The sequence below is a fragment of the Lycorma delicatula genome, chromosome 7 (genome assembly GCF_047948215.1).
Source record: "Lycorma delicatula isolate Av1 chromosome 7, ASM4794821v1, whole genome shotgun sequence".
Taxonomy (NCBI): Eukaryota; Metazoa; Arthropoda; class Insecta; order Hemiptera; family Fulgoridae; genus Lycorma; species Lycorma delicatula.
Window position 1 is genome coordinate 43,955,761 of NC_134461.1, and position 18,637 is coordinate 43,974,397.

The 18,637-nt window shown below is 31.6% G+C and overlaps 1 protein-coding gene and 1 long non-coding RNA gene across 6 annotated transcripts in view; one reads left to right on the forward strand and one right to left on the reverse strand.

Annotated features, from left to right (window-relative positions):
* Positions 1-11,658, forward strand: part of LOC142327492 (cytochrome P450 4C1-like) — a 55,323-nt gene extending 43,665 nt beyond the window's left edge. For 2 of the 5 annotated variants that reach the window (XM_075370613.1, XM_075370612.1), the window contains 3 exons: positions 1,660-1,831; positions 5,364-5,543; positions 11,320-11,656. In XM_075370613.1, the coding sequence (XP_075226728.1) occupies positions 1,660-1,831; positions 5,364-5,543; positions 11,320-11,477 (510 nt within the window). In that variant the 3' untranslated portion in view covers positions 11,478-11,656. Of the gene's footprint in view, positions 1-1,659; positions 1,832-5,363; positions 5,544-6,765; positions 6,896-6,945; positions 7,069-11,319 lie in introns of those variants that run through there. The other 3 variants (XR_012756999.1, XM_075370615.1, XM_075370614.1) reach the window with 3 other exon arrangements.
* Positions 1-18,637, reverse strand: part of LOC142327493 (uncharacterized) — a 37,654-nt gene that overhangs the window by 8,341 nt on the left and 10,676 nt on the right. The window lies entirely within an intron of this gene.

An 18,637-nucleotide genomic window follows, 5' to 3' on the forward strand; every position in this document is an offset into this window, starting at 1 on the left:
TGTTTTCAGTTTCATAATATATACTCATTTGTAACTTCCCTTTGGGCCATCTCAAAAGGAAGATTTTTGTTTGAATTCCGGCTCAGTGAAAGAACTAAAAGCCAGTATTCAAATTATTTGATCCAAGATATAGCTGTTGCCTACAATCTGGATGCTGAAGAAAAACACTGGCGAATTATTTCTTTCCTAGTTACACCAAAATATATTGCACCCCCAAAATTACATGCAGTATCAGGTAATAAAATGCAAACAATTATATCCAGTATAACTCCTTCAACTTAGAAATTAGCAAATGGTTTGAAGAGAAATTAGTAAATTGCCTTTTACTGTTTTTTTTTTTTTAAATTCAAAATGACTTTCTTTTAATTAAAAAAATAAGTTCTTTATAAATCTTTATGTAACTCCACTGTATCCAGCCATTCCCATCTTGCAATCAGAGAGATTCTTCAGGCAAATGGTTGATTGCCTGATCTATTGATTCTTTTAAATTTGAGGAATTCATAAGGTAAACAGTTTTATGTATGATATTAAACACTTTTAAATTTAATATTGTTTTTTTAAACAAATAGATGTAACAGGAATGGGTAATCCCCTATCTAAATTCTTACCTATTTGGGTAACCTAGATATAGGAGTTAAAAAAAATTCCAATCCCCACAGTCTGATTGAAATAATGACAATAGTTTTCCTGTTTTTTTTTATAATCATATTGAAGATTTTGTTAAAAAATTAAACCTAATCAACAAAACCATTAAGTTAATGAATGAAATTTAAAATAAACAGATGCTACCTCATCTTTGAATTTAAAATGATTCGTAAAGAGAATAAATCACTTGATGTATACCAAAAAAATATGCATACTCATGGGTATTTCATCAATGATTCTTTTTAGCCTATGCAACATAAGATGGAAACTTTAATGTAACTGTTTACAGTTACATTTTATTATAAAGACAAAAGAAATTTTATTTTTAAAGATCATTTACACAATTCAGAAGATAAAAAAAACACTAAAACATGCTTGTGCACAACAATAAAGTAGAAGTATGAGATCAGAGAAAGCATGCATATAAGTTATACATTGCTTTCCTCATAGAAACAGGGTAAAGAATTATTTTTTGGAAACTACAATTTCAACTTCACCATGCCCTGCAAATTAACCTGTATCCTCACAAATTTTTACATAAATCTAAACAAGTGAAAAGTAGAAAGAGTGGATAGATTGATGTGTAAAAATAATTATTTCAATGGCCAGTTTGCAGGCAAACTAAAATAAATATATGCTTGGCATATTATAAATATGAAACACTGCAGATATCTTGTGACCATGGTCACAAAAGTAGTTTATTAGAAATTATGATTTTAAAAAATGTAGCTAATACACAGTAACTGAATAGTTGGGAAGGTAATACTTTCTTCCCTTGGGAAGAAAACATTGGTGAAGCAATTCTTCATTGTTGAACAATGAATGAAGACTGATATCACACCTATTTTTTTTTATTAATATTATACAAAAATTTATTTAGTAAACTGATGTGCATTTTATTTGATGTTTTTATGAATAGGATGCAGGAATTCTGGTCTTTACAATAAACATTACCTTGTATTATAAAATAAGAATTTTATTACGAAATAATTTATCCCTTTTTTTCAATTTCAGAATAAGGTACTGGAAGAACTCAATGGAATATTTGGTGATTCTAATAGACCCGCTACGTTTCATGATTTAAGAAATATGAAATATTTAGAATGTGTAATACAAGAAACTTTGAGGTTGTATACTGTTGTTCCTTATATTGGACGAAAGGTTACAGAAGATGTTCAACTTTCATGTAAGATTAAAGAAACTCCAGTACTAATATATTTTATCCTGACCCCATAGCAGAAGATAATCCTGCCTTGTGACAATCCCGGTCGCCACACCACCCCCTCCATTCCTATCCTTGGTGAGCTTTACCAGAGCTCATCTTCTAGACCCTCAATACCTGATTACATATTTCAGTCATCAGTACAGCCTCTATTAGGATGGCACCAATGATGTTTTCAATGGTGTTTAAATCTATCAACTAACAAAAGATATTTTTTTTAAATTACCTAAACTGAATAAAAAAAAAACTGATAGCCAATAAAAATTGACCAATTGAGTTATAAAAATATTAATTTCATACCCTCAAAAATTGTTTGCAAATTGCAGTTTTGACCTATCATACCAAGGCATCCAAAATTACCTATAGATTCAACACATGAACATACCAACAACAACTGGGCACAAGTGCAAAATGTACCTACTCTCGTGGAAAGCACCCAAACAGATCTCTAGTCACTCAGGCTGCTATTCTACACTAAACATCCTCTGCAATTCTTTTGACTGCCAAAAATCTTAAAAATCTTTCAGCAATGTGCCACTCAACTCTTAACTTTCTAGTTAGCCCTCAGGTCCAGACTCGAACCAATACCCTCAAGCTCCTTGACCACCTCTGCACACCTAAACTAATATTTTGAGCAGATGTACAGCACATGATATGCATCATCTGATACTAGGTATTGTGGATACTGACTGGAGTCAGTCAATCCAAAAGGAGCCAGCATGTCATGAAATTCACCATGCTCTGAAAGGAATCAAGTCGCATGCCGGTTCAAGGAAATCCATGAGGCAACTCTCAACGCCTTTACATCTGAAAAGAGACTGTGCATATACCTCCTATCTGCTCTCTCCTCCCACCTATCCTGCCAGATACCAAAATCTTCCTCCTTTATTTCCCGAATACACTGCGCAGTCACTTCACCCGACTTCTTCGTAGTGTAATGTAATTAACGTTCCAATACAATGACGTCAATTGGTTTAACACCCACAATAAGTAGAAATGACTCACGTGAAATAGGCGTGCAGCCCCAAGTCACAGTAAGTAACAGGAGATGCTGAGCCCACAACAGAATATTGCGGTGGCTTTTATACTTCATTCTGTTTGCCCAAACAGGTGCTGCATTAAGTATAATCACCTCACATAGATGTTTATGCAACAGTTTCATTGTCTTAAAATTTAGATCCCAACTGGGATAGACCACCCTACAAATGCTGAAGAAGTTATCACACCCCTTCTTAGCGACACTGAAAGTGCTCCTTGAATCTGAAATTCTCATTAAGAAATATACCCAAATACTGTTGCAACAATATATAATGAATGGGATGGCCGGTCATCGAAACAGGGGCTCACCGTGTAGCAGCCAAAAGGCCCTTCAGCAGCATCACAGTGGTTTTCTCAGGGCTGAACACCATTTTTTGTTTATTACTCCACACCTCTAGTACACTACATGCTTGAGTAGCCCGGAATTCAACTTCATTTCATGAATCAACTTTGATCAACAGACGCCCATCATTGGCATAAGCTATGACACGATATCCACTAGACAATCTCAACCACATGAGAGAGTCAAACTCCACAACCCAAAGCAGAGGGCCCAGTAAACTGCCTTGGGGACATCCTTGGACAGTATTTCTCACCCCAGTGTCACCATCATGAAGCACTATTTATCAGTTACAAAAGTAACTTTATAGTACTCCTATCTCACCATGCATACACACCCACCGTTGCAATTGATACAAGCAAAAGGCCACAAGTTGTTAAATGCCCTGAATATATCCAAAAATACACCAGGGCATATGCAGAGCTGGAGTTAGTAATGATGTCAATCTATTTTAAAATTGCAACCTTTGTACCTTTCCTGGTTGATAGCCATACTGGTATTCCTCAAGAGATTTCGCAAAGCTTACCTTCCATTAATCCGCAAATATAGCACCTTCTCAAACACCTTACCAAGCACTGGTAGAAGCATCAGAGGCCTGTACGATCCTCTCACAGGAGGATCTTTATCACCATCTTTACAAAGTAGCTTAATCAAACATTTTTTCAATATGGAAAATAGCCAGCAAAAAGTATTCTATTCAGAACCTTTGCTATTGCACCTATGCTTACACCCAGCAAGCAAACAAGGAGTTCCACAGTGATCAGTGATTTTGTCACACCCAGGGGCCTTATGCCTTGCAAAACTGCAAACAACCTGCTGCACTTTAGTTTCTGTAATCTCCAAAGATGCTATAGCTGAATGAAAAGTAGTGACCTCATGACTAACATGCAGATACTGACACTCGCCCTCCACATCATCATCTGGCAGTAAATCATTCAACAGAGTGCTCAATATTTCTGCCAGTCAGTACACCTTGCCAGATCGAGAGAGCATACAGAAGAACATTTTTGTTTTGTTTATGTCCCAAAATCCTATAAACGACACCCCAGTGATCCTTATTACACTAATCCTGCACGAAAGTACGCCAAGGATCCCTTTTTGCTGATCGAATCATATGAAAATACCAGGTCCTCAAATCCCTATACTCAGAAGCAAGTTCTGCTCATCGCTCAGAGTCACCCTCATGTTGAGAAGCTTGCTTAAGACGACTCAGAGAACGCTTTAGATTAGAAAATTCTAGTGTCCACCAAGGGAAACTACATGGGATAGTGCTCTGCAGCATCCACGTAAACAAGAGAAAACTTCTCTGCCAACTCCTCCAAATCTATAACTTTCAGATCCAGCCGAGACACAAAGTCGGCCTGATAATACATCAACAAATTTTTGTCAATCTGCACTCCTGTACAGGAAATGCCTCTGCTGAACAGGAACATTACACAGGCATACCTCACAGTGAAGTGAGGTTCTTTTATTTATAGAGCAACCTGATGCTACTTTGTTTCCAAATTCATAAATGTCATCAATTAAATAAGCAGCAGTTTTGTTTGTTACCTTTTTTTAACTCTTACTTAAACTGCTGTTATTCAGATTGAGAAATGAACCTAGCCTTAAAAATTTGAATAAAACTTAAAATACGTTTATATTGACTGCATTTTGTTTGAACTGTGGCAAAAAATTAAAAAAAGCTATTTGAATGATTAAATTTACCAATGAAAACTATTTTTAAACGTAAATGATAAATGATTTACAAAAATAATTCTTAAGTTATATTTGTAGGCAGCATTTTAAGTTAAAAATTACAGACCAGTGAGAATATTTTTTTCAAAGTATTAATTTTTTTTTGATACTGTGACTACAATATACATATTTTTTAAGGGTCTTCCTTCAGTGTATATGATGTGGTATACATGTGTATATGGCATACATATATATATATATATATATATATATATATATATATACACTACATCCACTATACTTAGTGTACACAGAACTTTGAACCAAAACTTACATGTAAAAAATCTTTTGTTTTACACCAAATAGTAAAAATAATTGGATTAGTAAGGGGGTTCAGATGTGAACCAAGCTAACCTTAAATAATTTTGTTTTTATTTTCAGCCAATTACGTATTACCAAAAGGATGTACAGTAAGTCTTTTCTTATATAAATTACATCATGATCCTAAACTATTTCCTGATCCTGAAGTATTTAATCCAGATAGATTTTTACCTGAAGTTGCTAAGTCAAGACATCCGTATGCATTTTGCCCTTTTAGCGCTGGACCAAGAAATTGTATAGGTAAACTTTCTGTGTTTTTATTTGTTTTAGATTTATCATTCAAAAAACAATATTTAATTGACAATACTGTACTAATTCAGTTCTATCGATTAAATACTGTCTTTAAGCAATAAAACTATTATATTAAAGGGAAATAAGCAGAAAGTTAAATGTCATGTAAAATGGTTATATGCTTGTTTATCTTTATTTTAAGATTAACTGCACAAAGAACTAACTAAATGCATGGGCATCTTTCATGCCTGGACATTTGTTTAGATTCATTACAGGCTAAAGCTTAATAAAATGCTGTACAGGTCATATTATCAATTATACATATGCTTAGACAGAATACATACATGTGGACTAATATTGATTATTTTTCTTTCCAATCAAATTTTTTATATAATTTTACAAAATAAGTAATTATTTTTTGTCTTCTTTATTACTTTAATAAATTTGCAATTATTGTTACATATATTGAAATTCTTCTTTTTTTAATCCAGTTTTGTATATAAGTAGATAATAATAAAGATTAAACCAGTTAAACAAAAAATAACAGAACATAAACTTTTTAATAAAATTTATCAAACAGTTAATTGTGAGAACAAATTTTACCTCTTTTTTGTTCTCTTCTTAAAAAAAAAAAAAATCTGTGTTCAATATAGAAAGAATGACTTTCAGTTTTTTTTTCAGTACTGAAGTAAATTCAATATTTGCCATGTTTTGGTTATTACTAGGAATTCCTTATTTCTATTTTGTTTTCTAGAAAATTTTGTGTTAAGAATTTGATAAAAAGAAACTCTTCAATTCCAAATAAATTTAAAACAGCAATTTTTAATACTTTTCTGTCAAGTGAGATTTAACCTCTTAATGGTTTATTTAATATTCAGCTGCTAACACTAACTGGTTCGATTTAATTTACACATTCAGATGAAAATGTGCAACTAATTCTAAAACAAACCATAACTTTATTAATTTTTTTCTTATATCAATATATTTGAATCAAAATTTTAGTACATTTTATCAAAAATAATTAATTATAAAGCTTTTATTTAAAAATGTTTTAAAGTGTGGTAATTCTTAAAATGGCACTACACACAAGCTTACATCCACATTCAGTGCACTGACAATGGGAGAATTTTATTTTTTTACGGTATGAACACACAACACATGTTCTTAAACTACCCTTTCTAGCACTAGTAGATGATACATCATCTGGAAAATGTCTTTTGTTTAATTGTAGATTTTCTTCATTGGAAGGTCTACGTTTTTTTTGCTGTTGTCTTCATTGATGTCTAACAATTTCCTCAACTACGGCTTCTTCTCAAAACTTCACTGATTAAGTTTACCTCTTTTTTATGCAGATATTAAGCATTAAATACAAATGTAATTATTTAAATTCTTTGGTTCTTTTTCTTTGTAGAAGATAAGCAGATAAAACGAGAAAACTTCTGCAAAATTTTGTACGCTGAATAATGTTAGTAATAAAAATTAGTATTATGGACAATCGTTTCAATTATGTTGTCGGCAATAAACATTTTAAAAGGTTTGTACGGATCACTGAAATTATTAATTTGTACCTAAAATTCCGAATTAACCGTGAATGGAAATTAATTTGGGAAATTAGTTCTTTCTTTCTGCGGAATCCAATTCATTTCATTCTGATTTGACCAATTTCATTATTTTCCGATTCCTCATCAACGTCATCAAGCGTTTCACCATTACAATCACAACCTGAACAGTTTTTAAAAGACAACAAACACTTACACAATCAGAACTCCCTTGTTTAAATCAGTTTCGACGAACTCATAACCTCACAACCGCTTGATATGAGATAGATTATTTCGTTGTCGGACGCTTCAAATAACGATATGGTAAAATTGAAACATATACAAGGAATAGCCAGTACAGTGCACATTTGCCCGTCAACGTTTCTTGCGTTAAACGATTCTAAAGGGTCAAAATTGCAGCATCGATATAAAGTTAGCGAAAACCTTTAAGGGGCTTTAATTTTTGTATAAAAAAGTCCACAGTGCAATAAAACTTAGTGAAAGAATAAAATTAAGTAAAAAATAAAATTAAGTACAAATTAAATTTAATATAATTAATATAAAATGTTTATGTTCCAGAATTATTTTAAGTAAGGATATTTAATATTTTAGCTTTATATTATTTTTATCCTAACTTTATTTTTTTACATAGAGTATGAGAGAAAATCAGCAGCCAGAGAAAATTTCGGCAGCCGATACTTTAACATCGTGATGTATACACTGAAATATAGAAATGGTATTTCTATATTTCAGTGGATGTACACTGTCCACTCGAAGGTTGTGTGTTATCTCTGCGACACGTGAACACCTATCTAGCCTGTTTAACCCCATTCTTTTTATAATTTCAATTTTATATTTTTTCAAAATAATTTCATAACTGTGGTGTTTGTGGTGCGTCATGTGCAGATAAAGTATTGAGTGCTAAGTGCAATGGTCTACGTGCAGAAATTGTGCATCTGATTAAGATGACCTTGTTCAACCAAACACGAACTGCTGTGAACGGTCTCACAGACCGAGTGCGAGATTTGGAGTATTACTCCAGAAAAAATAACGTGTTGTCAGTGGAGTACCAGCCACAGCAAAGGGGGACACCCTTAGCCTGGTGAAGAACATAGTGGTGGTGATCGGACAGCAAATGGAGGCAATTCAGGTAATAGCTGCCCACCGCGTGCCGGGCTTCAACACTCGGAGAGACTCCTCGCTTATTTGGGGGTGGGATGTGTGGTTTTCCAACTTTAAAGACAAGAGAAACCTAGCTGCCAAAGATGTTAATCCTGTGTTCCCGAGCACACGCATCTACATAAATGAGCATCTATGCTCTGAGAACAAGCAGTTCTTAAGTATATTTAAAATAAAATGTAAAGTTAGGTGTAAAGTATGTGTGGTTTCATTAAGGAAATTTTTTGTAAGGAATCAGAGGGTGATAAATGTTTCAAAACAGCTAAGCTTGAAGAATTATTCAGATTCAAGTAGGTTGTAAATCTCTCTCTCTCTCTCTATATATATATACATATATATTGTAAAGATAAAATTCTTCTGTAAGTATAAATATTTTGTTTATTTTAGTATATAATGGATTATGAAGAATGCTATAATTTTTTCAGTTGTTTAGAAAAGTCTTTTTGTTTTCCATTTTGGATCTAAAGATGTTACTGTACTCTACATAAATATTTGAAGTATGTGGAGGAATTTTAACCCTTTTTTGGCCAAGCTAAGTACATTGACAATTGATTTAATTTTTTTTATTCTTAGTGAAATATGGATATGCAATTTTATAAAATTCTTGGTTTTAATATTGCATTAGTAAGTGTAATAAATTCATGTCATGTAGGTGGGTTCATATGCTATATTAATAATTTTAAATTTTCTGAGCTAAATATAAACATGACAACCGCTGATTGCCTGCTTCTCGAAATAACATTTAACAGATCCCCTATTAATCTGCTACAGATTACAGCAATTTTTTGTGAAAGATTTCTTAGTAGAACTAAGAAATATTCTGCCACACATTAAACTGAATGCTGTTTAATGTTGGAGATATAAATTTGAACAAACTTAAAAACACTACATGTGTTACAATACAATAGTTTGCTTAATAGTAATGGCTTTTTATCTTTAATAAACCATCCAAATAGAATAACTCAATTTAGTTCAACATGTGTTGATCATATGTTCATGAAATGTAGAGATACTGGCTAATTACAAAGCACAATTTTTAATGTAGGAATTGCAGATCATTGTCTTTTGGGTTTAAAATTTAAGATAGTAGTGAAGAAAAAAATTATAAGGTTATAATTAAATATAATTATTCTGCAATAAGAGAAAAACTGAGTAATGTCGATTGGAGTAATTATGTTTATCAGTTAAGTAATGTAGGTAGCTCTTACAGTAATGTTTTAAGTAACATTGTTAATGATAACAATGTAATTAAACAAATTAAGAGCAAGTTTTGTAAAGCATTTTTGAACCAAGTCCTTGGTTTAATAACTTTATTTTACATAGGCTAAAGAGAAGACAGAGATTATACAAACAAATTAAAGTATGTCCATATCATTTAAACTTTTGAAATTATTTCAATGAATCTTTTACTAAATTAAAGCTTGATATTGATAAGGTCAAAAATAGTTATTATGCTTACCTAATCTGGAAATGTAATATTGACAGTGGAATATAATAAACTGGAGATCATAAAAATAGGAAAGTAAACAAAGTAAGTCTTAGTGATGGCATGGTTTTAGAGGATCTGGTGCAGTTAGCGGTGTGGCTGAAAGATTATATTGTCAATGTGCATAGCACAACTGATAACAATGATCAGCTGTCTGGTGCTGCTCCATAGCTAAATTACTTCCTGAGCAATCAGTCATTTTTCATTACACCTACCAATCATATTGAATTATCTAATATTATTAGAAATAAGAAATCTTATGGTTTTGATGAATTTTCAGTCGAATTATTAGGAAAATTTGAAATCAATTTATTTTAACTATATTAAAAGCCACTTCTCAGGAATCGTCTTATCCACGATATTTTCATTTAAAAATTATGCCAGTACAACAATTGTTTTCAAAACGCTAAGATTGTTTTACATTAGAAGTGGAAAAAAAAGGCTCCACTCAAGTGTACCACAATACTCGGAACAATAACAAATAAATTTTTATTAAACCTAAAGTTAACAAAATGCTCTTCAAACAATCTCGTAACTATCTCGGACCAAATTATCTTAACAAATTACCAAGCAATATTAAAGAAATAAATAATTTAAAAATTTTTGTAATAGAGTAAACCATTGGCTTTTCAGTTTAAATGACATTACTTTTTTGAATCAGACTGTAATATAACTTTTATTAACTTCTCTAAATTTAAAGTTTAACAACTTAGTAAAATTAAAATATCTAAATTTAGGTTGTACTAAAAGTATACAATTTTTCTTGTGATTTTCACCCGGATGCTGCATAATTTATTACAGTCGCAACAGTGTGATTGGACTGTTTTATGTTTTATTTTTTAACTACGTGATGTTTGTTAAGCCATATGGTTTTCGGTAACCATAAACAGTAACATGGTTTGTTTAGAATAACCACATTACTGGCATCAGTGGTTAGGTTGTGTTCAATGCGATTAAGCTGATGATGTTATTGTTTATATTATTGAATAAAATTCATTATTTCAGATTTGAATGTTATATTAATTTACTACTTTCAATTTCTTTGCTTAATTGACACCTTGGTTATAATTAACCAAAAATCTTTTTTTATATTCTTTATACCATTATGAATAGCTATCATGTTACTTCCTTACAAAATTCCTTATGCATGCTAGAATAAAATTAAAATTCTGTCCAAATAAGCAAAAATATACATGTTTTATTTGAGCAATGTAGATGCAATTAAAAAACCAAATTAGGGAGTCAACTAGAACTAAATTTCTTTTTCTCTAAATAGCAGGTTTTTCTCATATGTCCGCCTTCAATGGTAATTAAGGTGACCACATCACTCACCTTAATTAAAACCAGTTCAGACAGTCTTTATACTGGATTTTGTATACTGAATCTAAAGAATTATGTACCATAACTCAACCTTTTGTACAGAACACAAATTTTGTACAGAAGTATACAAATTTGTTACTATGTAAATCTATAGTGTTTTATCCTTAGTTTTCTTATTTGTACAAAACTTATGTCTCATTATAAATAAAATCATTTATCACTTTTTAGTAATTGTTTATAGTAATTAATAAGTTTGTTACAGGTCAAAAATTTGCTATGCTTGAAATAAAAGTAATTGTAAGTGCAGTTTTAAGAAGCTTTAAGATTTTGTCACCAGTTGATTGTCCAGATATTATTCTTGGAATACAAATTGTATTAAGATCAATTACTGGTATCCATGTAAGATTAGAAAATCGATAGTGCTATTTCAACATTTGTTTACAAACATTTTTTTTTTTTATGAATATGCTTTTATTATGCATCTTACAAAAGGTTTTTTGTATGAATATGCTTTTATTATTTATCATTTATATTCTATTGGTATTAATAATGTAAGATTATGATTGTTTTTTTTTCAAAAATATTCAATTAAAAAGAAAATATTAAATTTTTTTTCTTATTAAAAAAACCCTTATCCTTTTATAAAATGTCATCTTCTAAACAATATGTTGCCATTTTCATTACTATATCTGACTGGTTTTTAACATTTATTTGAATAAAACACTGAAGGAGTAGGCAAAAGATTATGCATGCATGAAATTGAGTTGATGATAATTATGAATTATCTTCTCACTGGTGATTAGATCTTAGTGTGTGTTGAAATATGAAGTAAATAGTATGGTTGCTAATTGAAGAGTATAGGAATAAAGTCTTACTTAACTGAAGAGGAATCACAGTATATACTAGATTGAGATAATTTTTTACAGTCTCTGGAATGCAATAAAGATTTAGAATTTGATGCTTGTACCATTAAAGTAGTTAAATATGCTAGATACTCTCAATGTGTGTGGGCTGATTGTCATTGGATGATGGCTTTGATGATTTTGGTGGAAGAAAATTCATTAAGACTAAATACTTACAGAAACTTTATGTTCTCTTTTGTGGAATGTAACAATTAAGATTGTTTAATAATTAAGAATAGGATCACATTATTAGAGAAGCATGTCTCTGTCAGCCATCCAGAAGGTCCTGGGTTCAAATCCCGATAAGGTATGGCATACTTTTTTATATGCTATAAATTTCATACATCATTAAGTAACTGTATTTGGGTGTCAGTGTCTTGTTACTGGAATAAATAGATTATTATCTATTACTTTTAATTTTTTATGAGTGACATTGATGTCTATTTATTAGCCATACCATTAAATTCAATCATGATTACAACTCCCAGCAAGGTGCATTCAGCATTCGTAACTTTGATACTGTATAGGAATTGGTTCATTGAACATTGATTTGATCATCGACGGTTACCTTACTTTGCTCATAACCTTTATCGGCAGATTAAGTAATGGTTTTGTATTAATACCGAGCTCATTATGAAATCCAGTAATTAAAAAAAAAGAGGTGCTTTGAATTTTATCATCATAATTAACATACAATGCTAATGTAATGTTAATTCATTAATAGCTTCTGGTTATTTTATTTTCATGTGTTAAATTGTTTCTATGTTAGAGATAAAGCATGCAAACATGTAACACCATGTAAAATAATTGACATCAATATTATGGAAATAATATGTAATAGAAATATAAAAATCGTATGTCATGTTTAATTATGAAGAAATGAAATTTAAAGTATACACTTTTTTCTATATGAAAGCTTATTAGCAGTTGTAGTAGGACACAAGTACATTTAGAACATAAATTATCCTACTTACTAATACATCAAATTTCAAACAAAAGGTCTTTTTTTTTTTAAAAAGTTACTTCCTCTTTTAATTTGACCACAAGGTCATATTATCATTAAACAAATTTTTAACGATAGCAGTTTATAATGGTGTAGAGTGATTCCATTGTTACGAGTTGTGTGGTATATTGTTTTGATTTTGTAAGCTGTAGCATTTTTAAAATCTTCAGTTTTGTAATCTTATTTTATGCCAGTGAACTGCCCTGTAATTTCTTAGACATATTAACCACTGTCATAAAATGGTTTTCTTTTATACAAGAACTGGTCGATTAACATTAATATTCCATTATTTTCTTTCATTATCTAAAATAACACATTCTGTTCCCACTAAACTTGTTTCCTTAGGTTTAAGTTTTTATTTTTTATATATGTATGCTTACAAATTGTAAAATATCCTGTGGATTATAAAACCAAGCTCATAATTCTTTAACCTTGACTACCAAACGTTAAACCAACCAGAAAAGTATTAAACAAAAATCTGTTTTAAAATAGCATACCTTTTCATTGTTTCAGTTACCATTTATTGGACAATAAAATAGTTTACAGGATCAATTCTGTAGGAAAATGATTGTAATATGTTTTTTTAAGTGTACAGATGAATCACACAGAGATAATCTGTTTCTGAAAGATGTTTACATTTTAATGTTTGCTTAACTTATCAAACTTCTTTATTCTGTGCTTATCTTTTGATCTATACATATTTACTCAACCAAAACCTCTGTTTTATTCAATGAGTATATCTTCCATTACAGTTTTTACCTTATACATCACAAATTTACTAAACATGATATTAAATAACAGTTTAAATATCAATAGACTAATATTTTAATAATAGTTTATAACTGTACAGAGTGATTCTTCGTTTTAGAGTGGGATATTCTTTTGATTTTGTAAGCTTCAACATTTTAAAACTATTAATTTAGTATTTTTAAATTATGCCAATGCATTGTTTTCAACCATTTCTTTAGTATTATTTTAATACAATATAAAGACAAATGAAGTTGTCCCAACAACCTAGCTACTAATTTTATTTACAAGATCATACAAATTTCTTTACATCTGGAGCATTATAATCATCTACCATGCTATTTAATTCCTCATTACCTGTTTTATTATTTCAAGGTGAATTTTTCTCATAATTATTATTCCAAGCTATATGGTATTTGAAAAAATACCATAATAGAAATTCATTCTTTTTCTCTTTTCTTTTGGCTGTAGAATACAGCCATACCTTACTTTTTTCTATGAATCGTGGCTAATGATAGTGAAACTGAGAAAGGAATCAGAATTAATGAAACAATAAATAAGTATCCCATCACGACTATCACCACAAAGGTCTTGAGACCACGGATGATTGTATACGATGTTCCACAAGATATTGGTGAGGAGGGGTTTGTTGACACATTGAGTTCAAAATACAGATAAGTCTGTGAAGGAATTTATTAGTCTTTTTAAGGTGGTATTGCGGGCTGGCTGCAGAGAATCTAATGTGGTGTATTATTTAGTTGAATGTGAGTAGTAATTGCAAACAAAATTCCTAGAAACCGGTAGATTTTTTTAGACTATCAGTCATGTAAAATTAAAGATTATTTAAATGTCAGTCGATATTTTCGATGCAGGACCTTGGCCATGTAGCCAGGGTTTGCAAGGAGAAGGAACTTTCTTCCTTCTGTGGCAAGGATGGGCATCTGGCAAAGGACTGTTTGGTTAGAAAGGACAGTGGTCCCCCTACCTGCATAAACTGCTCTTGAGCCGGGAATCACAATTGCTGTAACGAGGAATTTCCAGTGTACGGAACGGAACGCAAGGATAGCGGGAGTTTATTTTCTACCTACTAATTGCAGAACATGGGCAAATGTCCCTTGCTGCTGTGTCTTTCTGCTTTTTGTGACGGTTATAGATTTGTTCGTATTTGCGTTCCGATCCCTTAGACCAGTGAGAAAAAATTGACTGGGGCTGATACGAGGATACTAAGCGTGTATGTGCTTTGTACTTCCGGCAATATTCCCCGTCAGTCCGTCCTCTGAAGTCCTTTCGGTCAAACAACAGGAATTTGCCTTCCGTGGGAGCCCTACTGTTTGGAGGAAGCTTTCAGATACACGTGTGTCTGGGAACAATTTGAGGGGATTGCGTGGACACCGTCATTGTCCTGGTTCCCGTGAAACAAACACAAAAAGGAGGCATGTTCGGTATTGCAATAAAGATATAACAGACCTCGTTCAGGACAATATGACATACCTCTCATGTTTAAACTTATTGAATTTGTATAATTTTTTTTTTATATATGAAGCGCGGCAAAATCGCTCTAAATGTTCCGTGCGCTCAAAAAAAACACCGTAATAATGTTGAAAAATATTAGTATAGTATGGACTTAAATTCAGATATTTTCAATAAAATTTGAAAGTGAACAATTTATTTCATTTATCATTTTGAATAATTAAGTGGTCTACTAGTAGTTAACACTGGTCAGGTAAGATATTTCCGTTAGTAATAGTGACTATTAAATCAGATTGGGATCAACATAATACCAAGTCAGTGGATTTGATATAAAAGGTTTAAAAAAATATTTTATTTTGTTTATTTAACTGAAGACTTCCACTAACTCGACTGTAGACAATGAAAAGGGTCAGCCAGGTAGCAGCGTCTTATCAATTTCCTGTTGAGGACACCACCTTCGGAGCATAATACAACAAAACCATGTGTTCAATTATTATTAAGCACTTGTTAGGACATTAGATTTTATCTATATCTATACTATTGTAGGATATTATAATGGGGTAATATAGGTTTGCTTGGCATTTCTCCCGTCCCATTCGGTCACCCTAAAGCATAAGGCCGAATGTCTGTGCCATAAACGGCAACTGAGCCTTGAACAGTTTAGCGACCAGTATCCTAACTAGCTCGAGCGAACTAAGCGTGGTGCCATACACTACCGACTTACGTGTCCCAATCGCTCACTTGTCATATATTTCCTCAAATGGGTAGGTGCACCCCGCCAATTATTAAAAATATATGACATTCGTAGATAGAAATGTATTTCCTCTAGACAACAATTCGCTGAATACCAGTAAGTACACTATCTTAAAGCGCTTAGAACCTTAATTGGCTGGTGGCCAGCCATATATATATCGCTAGGCTAGCTTCACACAGTAGTGCAGTATGAGTCTTTTCCCTTAGGTAAACTACTGATGTCGGTTGAACAGAGCAACCGCATCAAGGAACTCCCACACGGTCCGACAATACGGCTCTTACCACATTGACTCGCCGCTTGTAAGTGGCCAATTTTCCCCTTGGCCACTATGTTCCAGGGTAGCCCGGTCACTAAATTATGGGTTTTCCTACATTATCATCAGAGATCAAAGATAGCATGATAGTAAATATGTTCAGTAGGCTATCAATTTATAATTAATTTCCTGAGCTTCAGTAAATTTCCTACCGAACTATCGTATTTCATATTGTTATTTATAATAACTGCACAGCTTTTCAATTCTGATTATAATCAACAAAATTTTATTAACAAATTAAGATATACACCGAACAGGTTTGTTTTAATATATATATTTACACAATTTTTTTACGAAAAGAAGAATAATAAAATTTGTATTGTATAAGTTAGGTCTGCGGTTAAACCAGCTTCTTTTATTTTGATATAACTTTATAAAATGTTGTCTACAATATTTATAATTGTAATTGTAAGTTATTCTCTGAACTCACGTAAATTAGTTGATTTTATGCATGTTTATTTTATCTGATTCAGTTAATTTGCTCGTTGCAATTTTATCTGAATTATTATTCAAATAAAATTGCTTTATTAAAATTATTTTATTATTTATCGTATTTTTTTTGGTAATTATCTTGTATGAATCATTAAAAATAGACCATATTTTCTGTATGTTTGTCTTCATTATAAACAAAATGTTCTTTGTATGTTTATTACTAATTAATATATTTTTCACATTATTATTTTACTGCTGAGATCCTTGAAAACTTAATTTGTTTTGTTAATGAAAATGACTGGACCGAAAATAACGAAATATTAAAAAACAAAGAAAAACCTTAAGTAATTAGTACTGTGGGAATTAATTTTCATATTTCTCATCCGATTAATTTCTTGCTGATATTCATCCTTTCACCCCAGTTTACCGAGAATGCCGTTGAATATTTTTATTTTTGAAAAATAATAGCATATATATCCAATCCATTTTTATTTTAAATCTTCTGTGCCAGGTCCATTCATAAGTGTCTTAGCTTCTCTTTGAAATTTGCCTATCAGACATTACATCTTTTCAACTTTAGCGTTATTTGTTCTCATTTCTCTACCGATTTCACTTCATACACGTTTTGTTTTTTATTCCTGATTTTATATTCCGAACAAATACAAGTTTTCTCTTAACAATTCTATTAATTTTACCATGTCACTCTTGTATCATTAAATTCAGTATTTTTAAAATTCACAGATTCAATCACAATTTAACTAAAAAATGTATATGTATAAACAATACGGGAAAATACTTTTCTCCAAAACGACGGCATTTAATGACAGCTTGAGGATTAATGAATGTGACAAGCGATGATAATGTTAATAGAAATATTTTGAGATATCCTCTAAAACTGCTATTAGCAAACGTTTGCTACATCTTTAATTTTTACAAACTTTTAGATAACAAATGCTTTACGATAAACAAGACAAATATTCTAACATTTTGTAATAAGGAGAGTTGATTTTAGATGTAGCATGCACTGTTAATCGTAGCGTAACAATTAACATGTTACGCTACGAGCGTCATTCTATTGATGTTCAAATTGGCATCCCTGAAAGTATCAGGTAAAAATTTTCATTGTTATAATCTCTGTTTTCTTCAAAATGTCGTCTCCGCTTGAGGCTGCTACCGCGGGAGAACAGCAAGCTATGATAATATTTCTATTTTCTAAAGGTGTAAAACGACCAAAATTCACTAAAAGTGCATTACAAAATTGGAAAGACCGACTCTGCAAATTACAGAAATTTGTAGTGTGACTGTTGGAATTGACCGTTTATTTATCCATGAAAGCTGAATTACTGCAAATAATGTTCAAGAGGGGTTCCGAGTTGGTTGACTAAAAATCACAGAAATCCGAATTCACATTTGTACGGAACTTAAAAAACGTTATTTAGCGAAATGTAATAGTTGTTTTGGTTTGCATAACTAATAATAATTTTGGATATTCATTTTGAATTGGAATCCAAACGTCAGAGTATGGAATGAAAACATTGCTTGTAAACCTACGCGTCAATCGGTAAAGCGATGCTTACGGTGTTTTGGGACTATAAAGATGTAATTTATTGCTATTTGTAAGAATAACGTACGATCAACAGTGAGTGCTATTGTAAATATTGGTAGAAGATAAAGTTGAAACCTGCAGTAAGGAGGAAATATCCTGATTATCTTTCAAAAAGTAATTCTGTGTGATAACGGCCTGCCCCCATAAAAGCTTCCGTTCAAAGAACAAGGGAAGCTATTCAAATGTTTGGTCGGAAGGTGTTGCCCTATCCAATTTACAGTACCGACGATCTCGCAATATCTTTTTTGTTTTTACGTGACATCAATGAGCGAGTCAAGGATGACAAACACCAAGGTGAGCAATTCTTTAATACTGGAATAATAAACGCTCACAGAAAGACTAGATAAGTACCT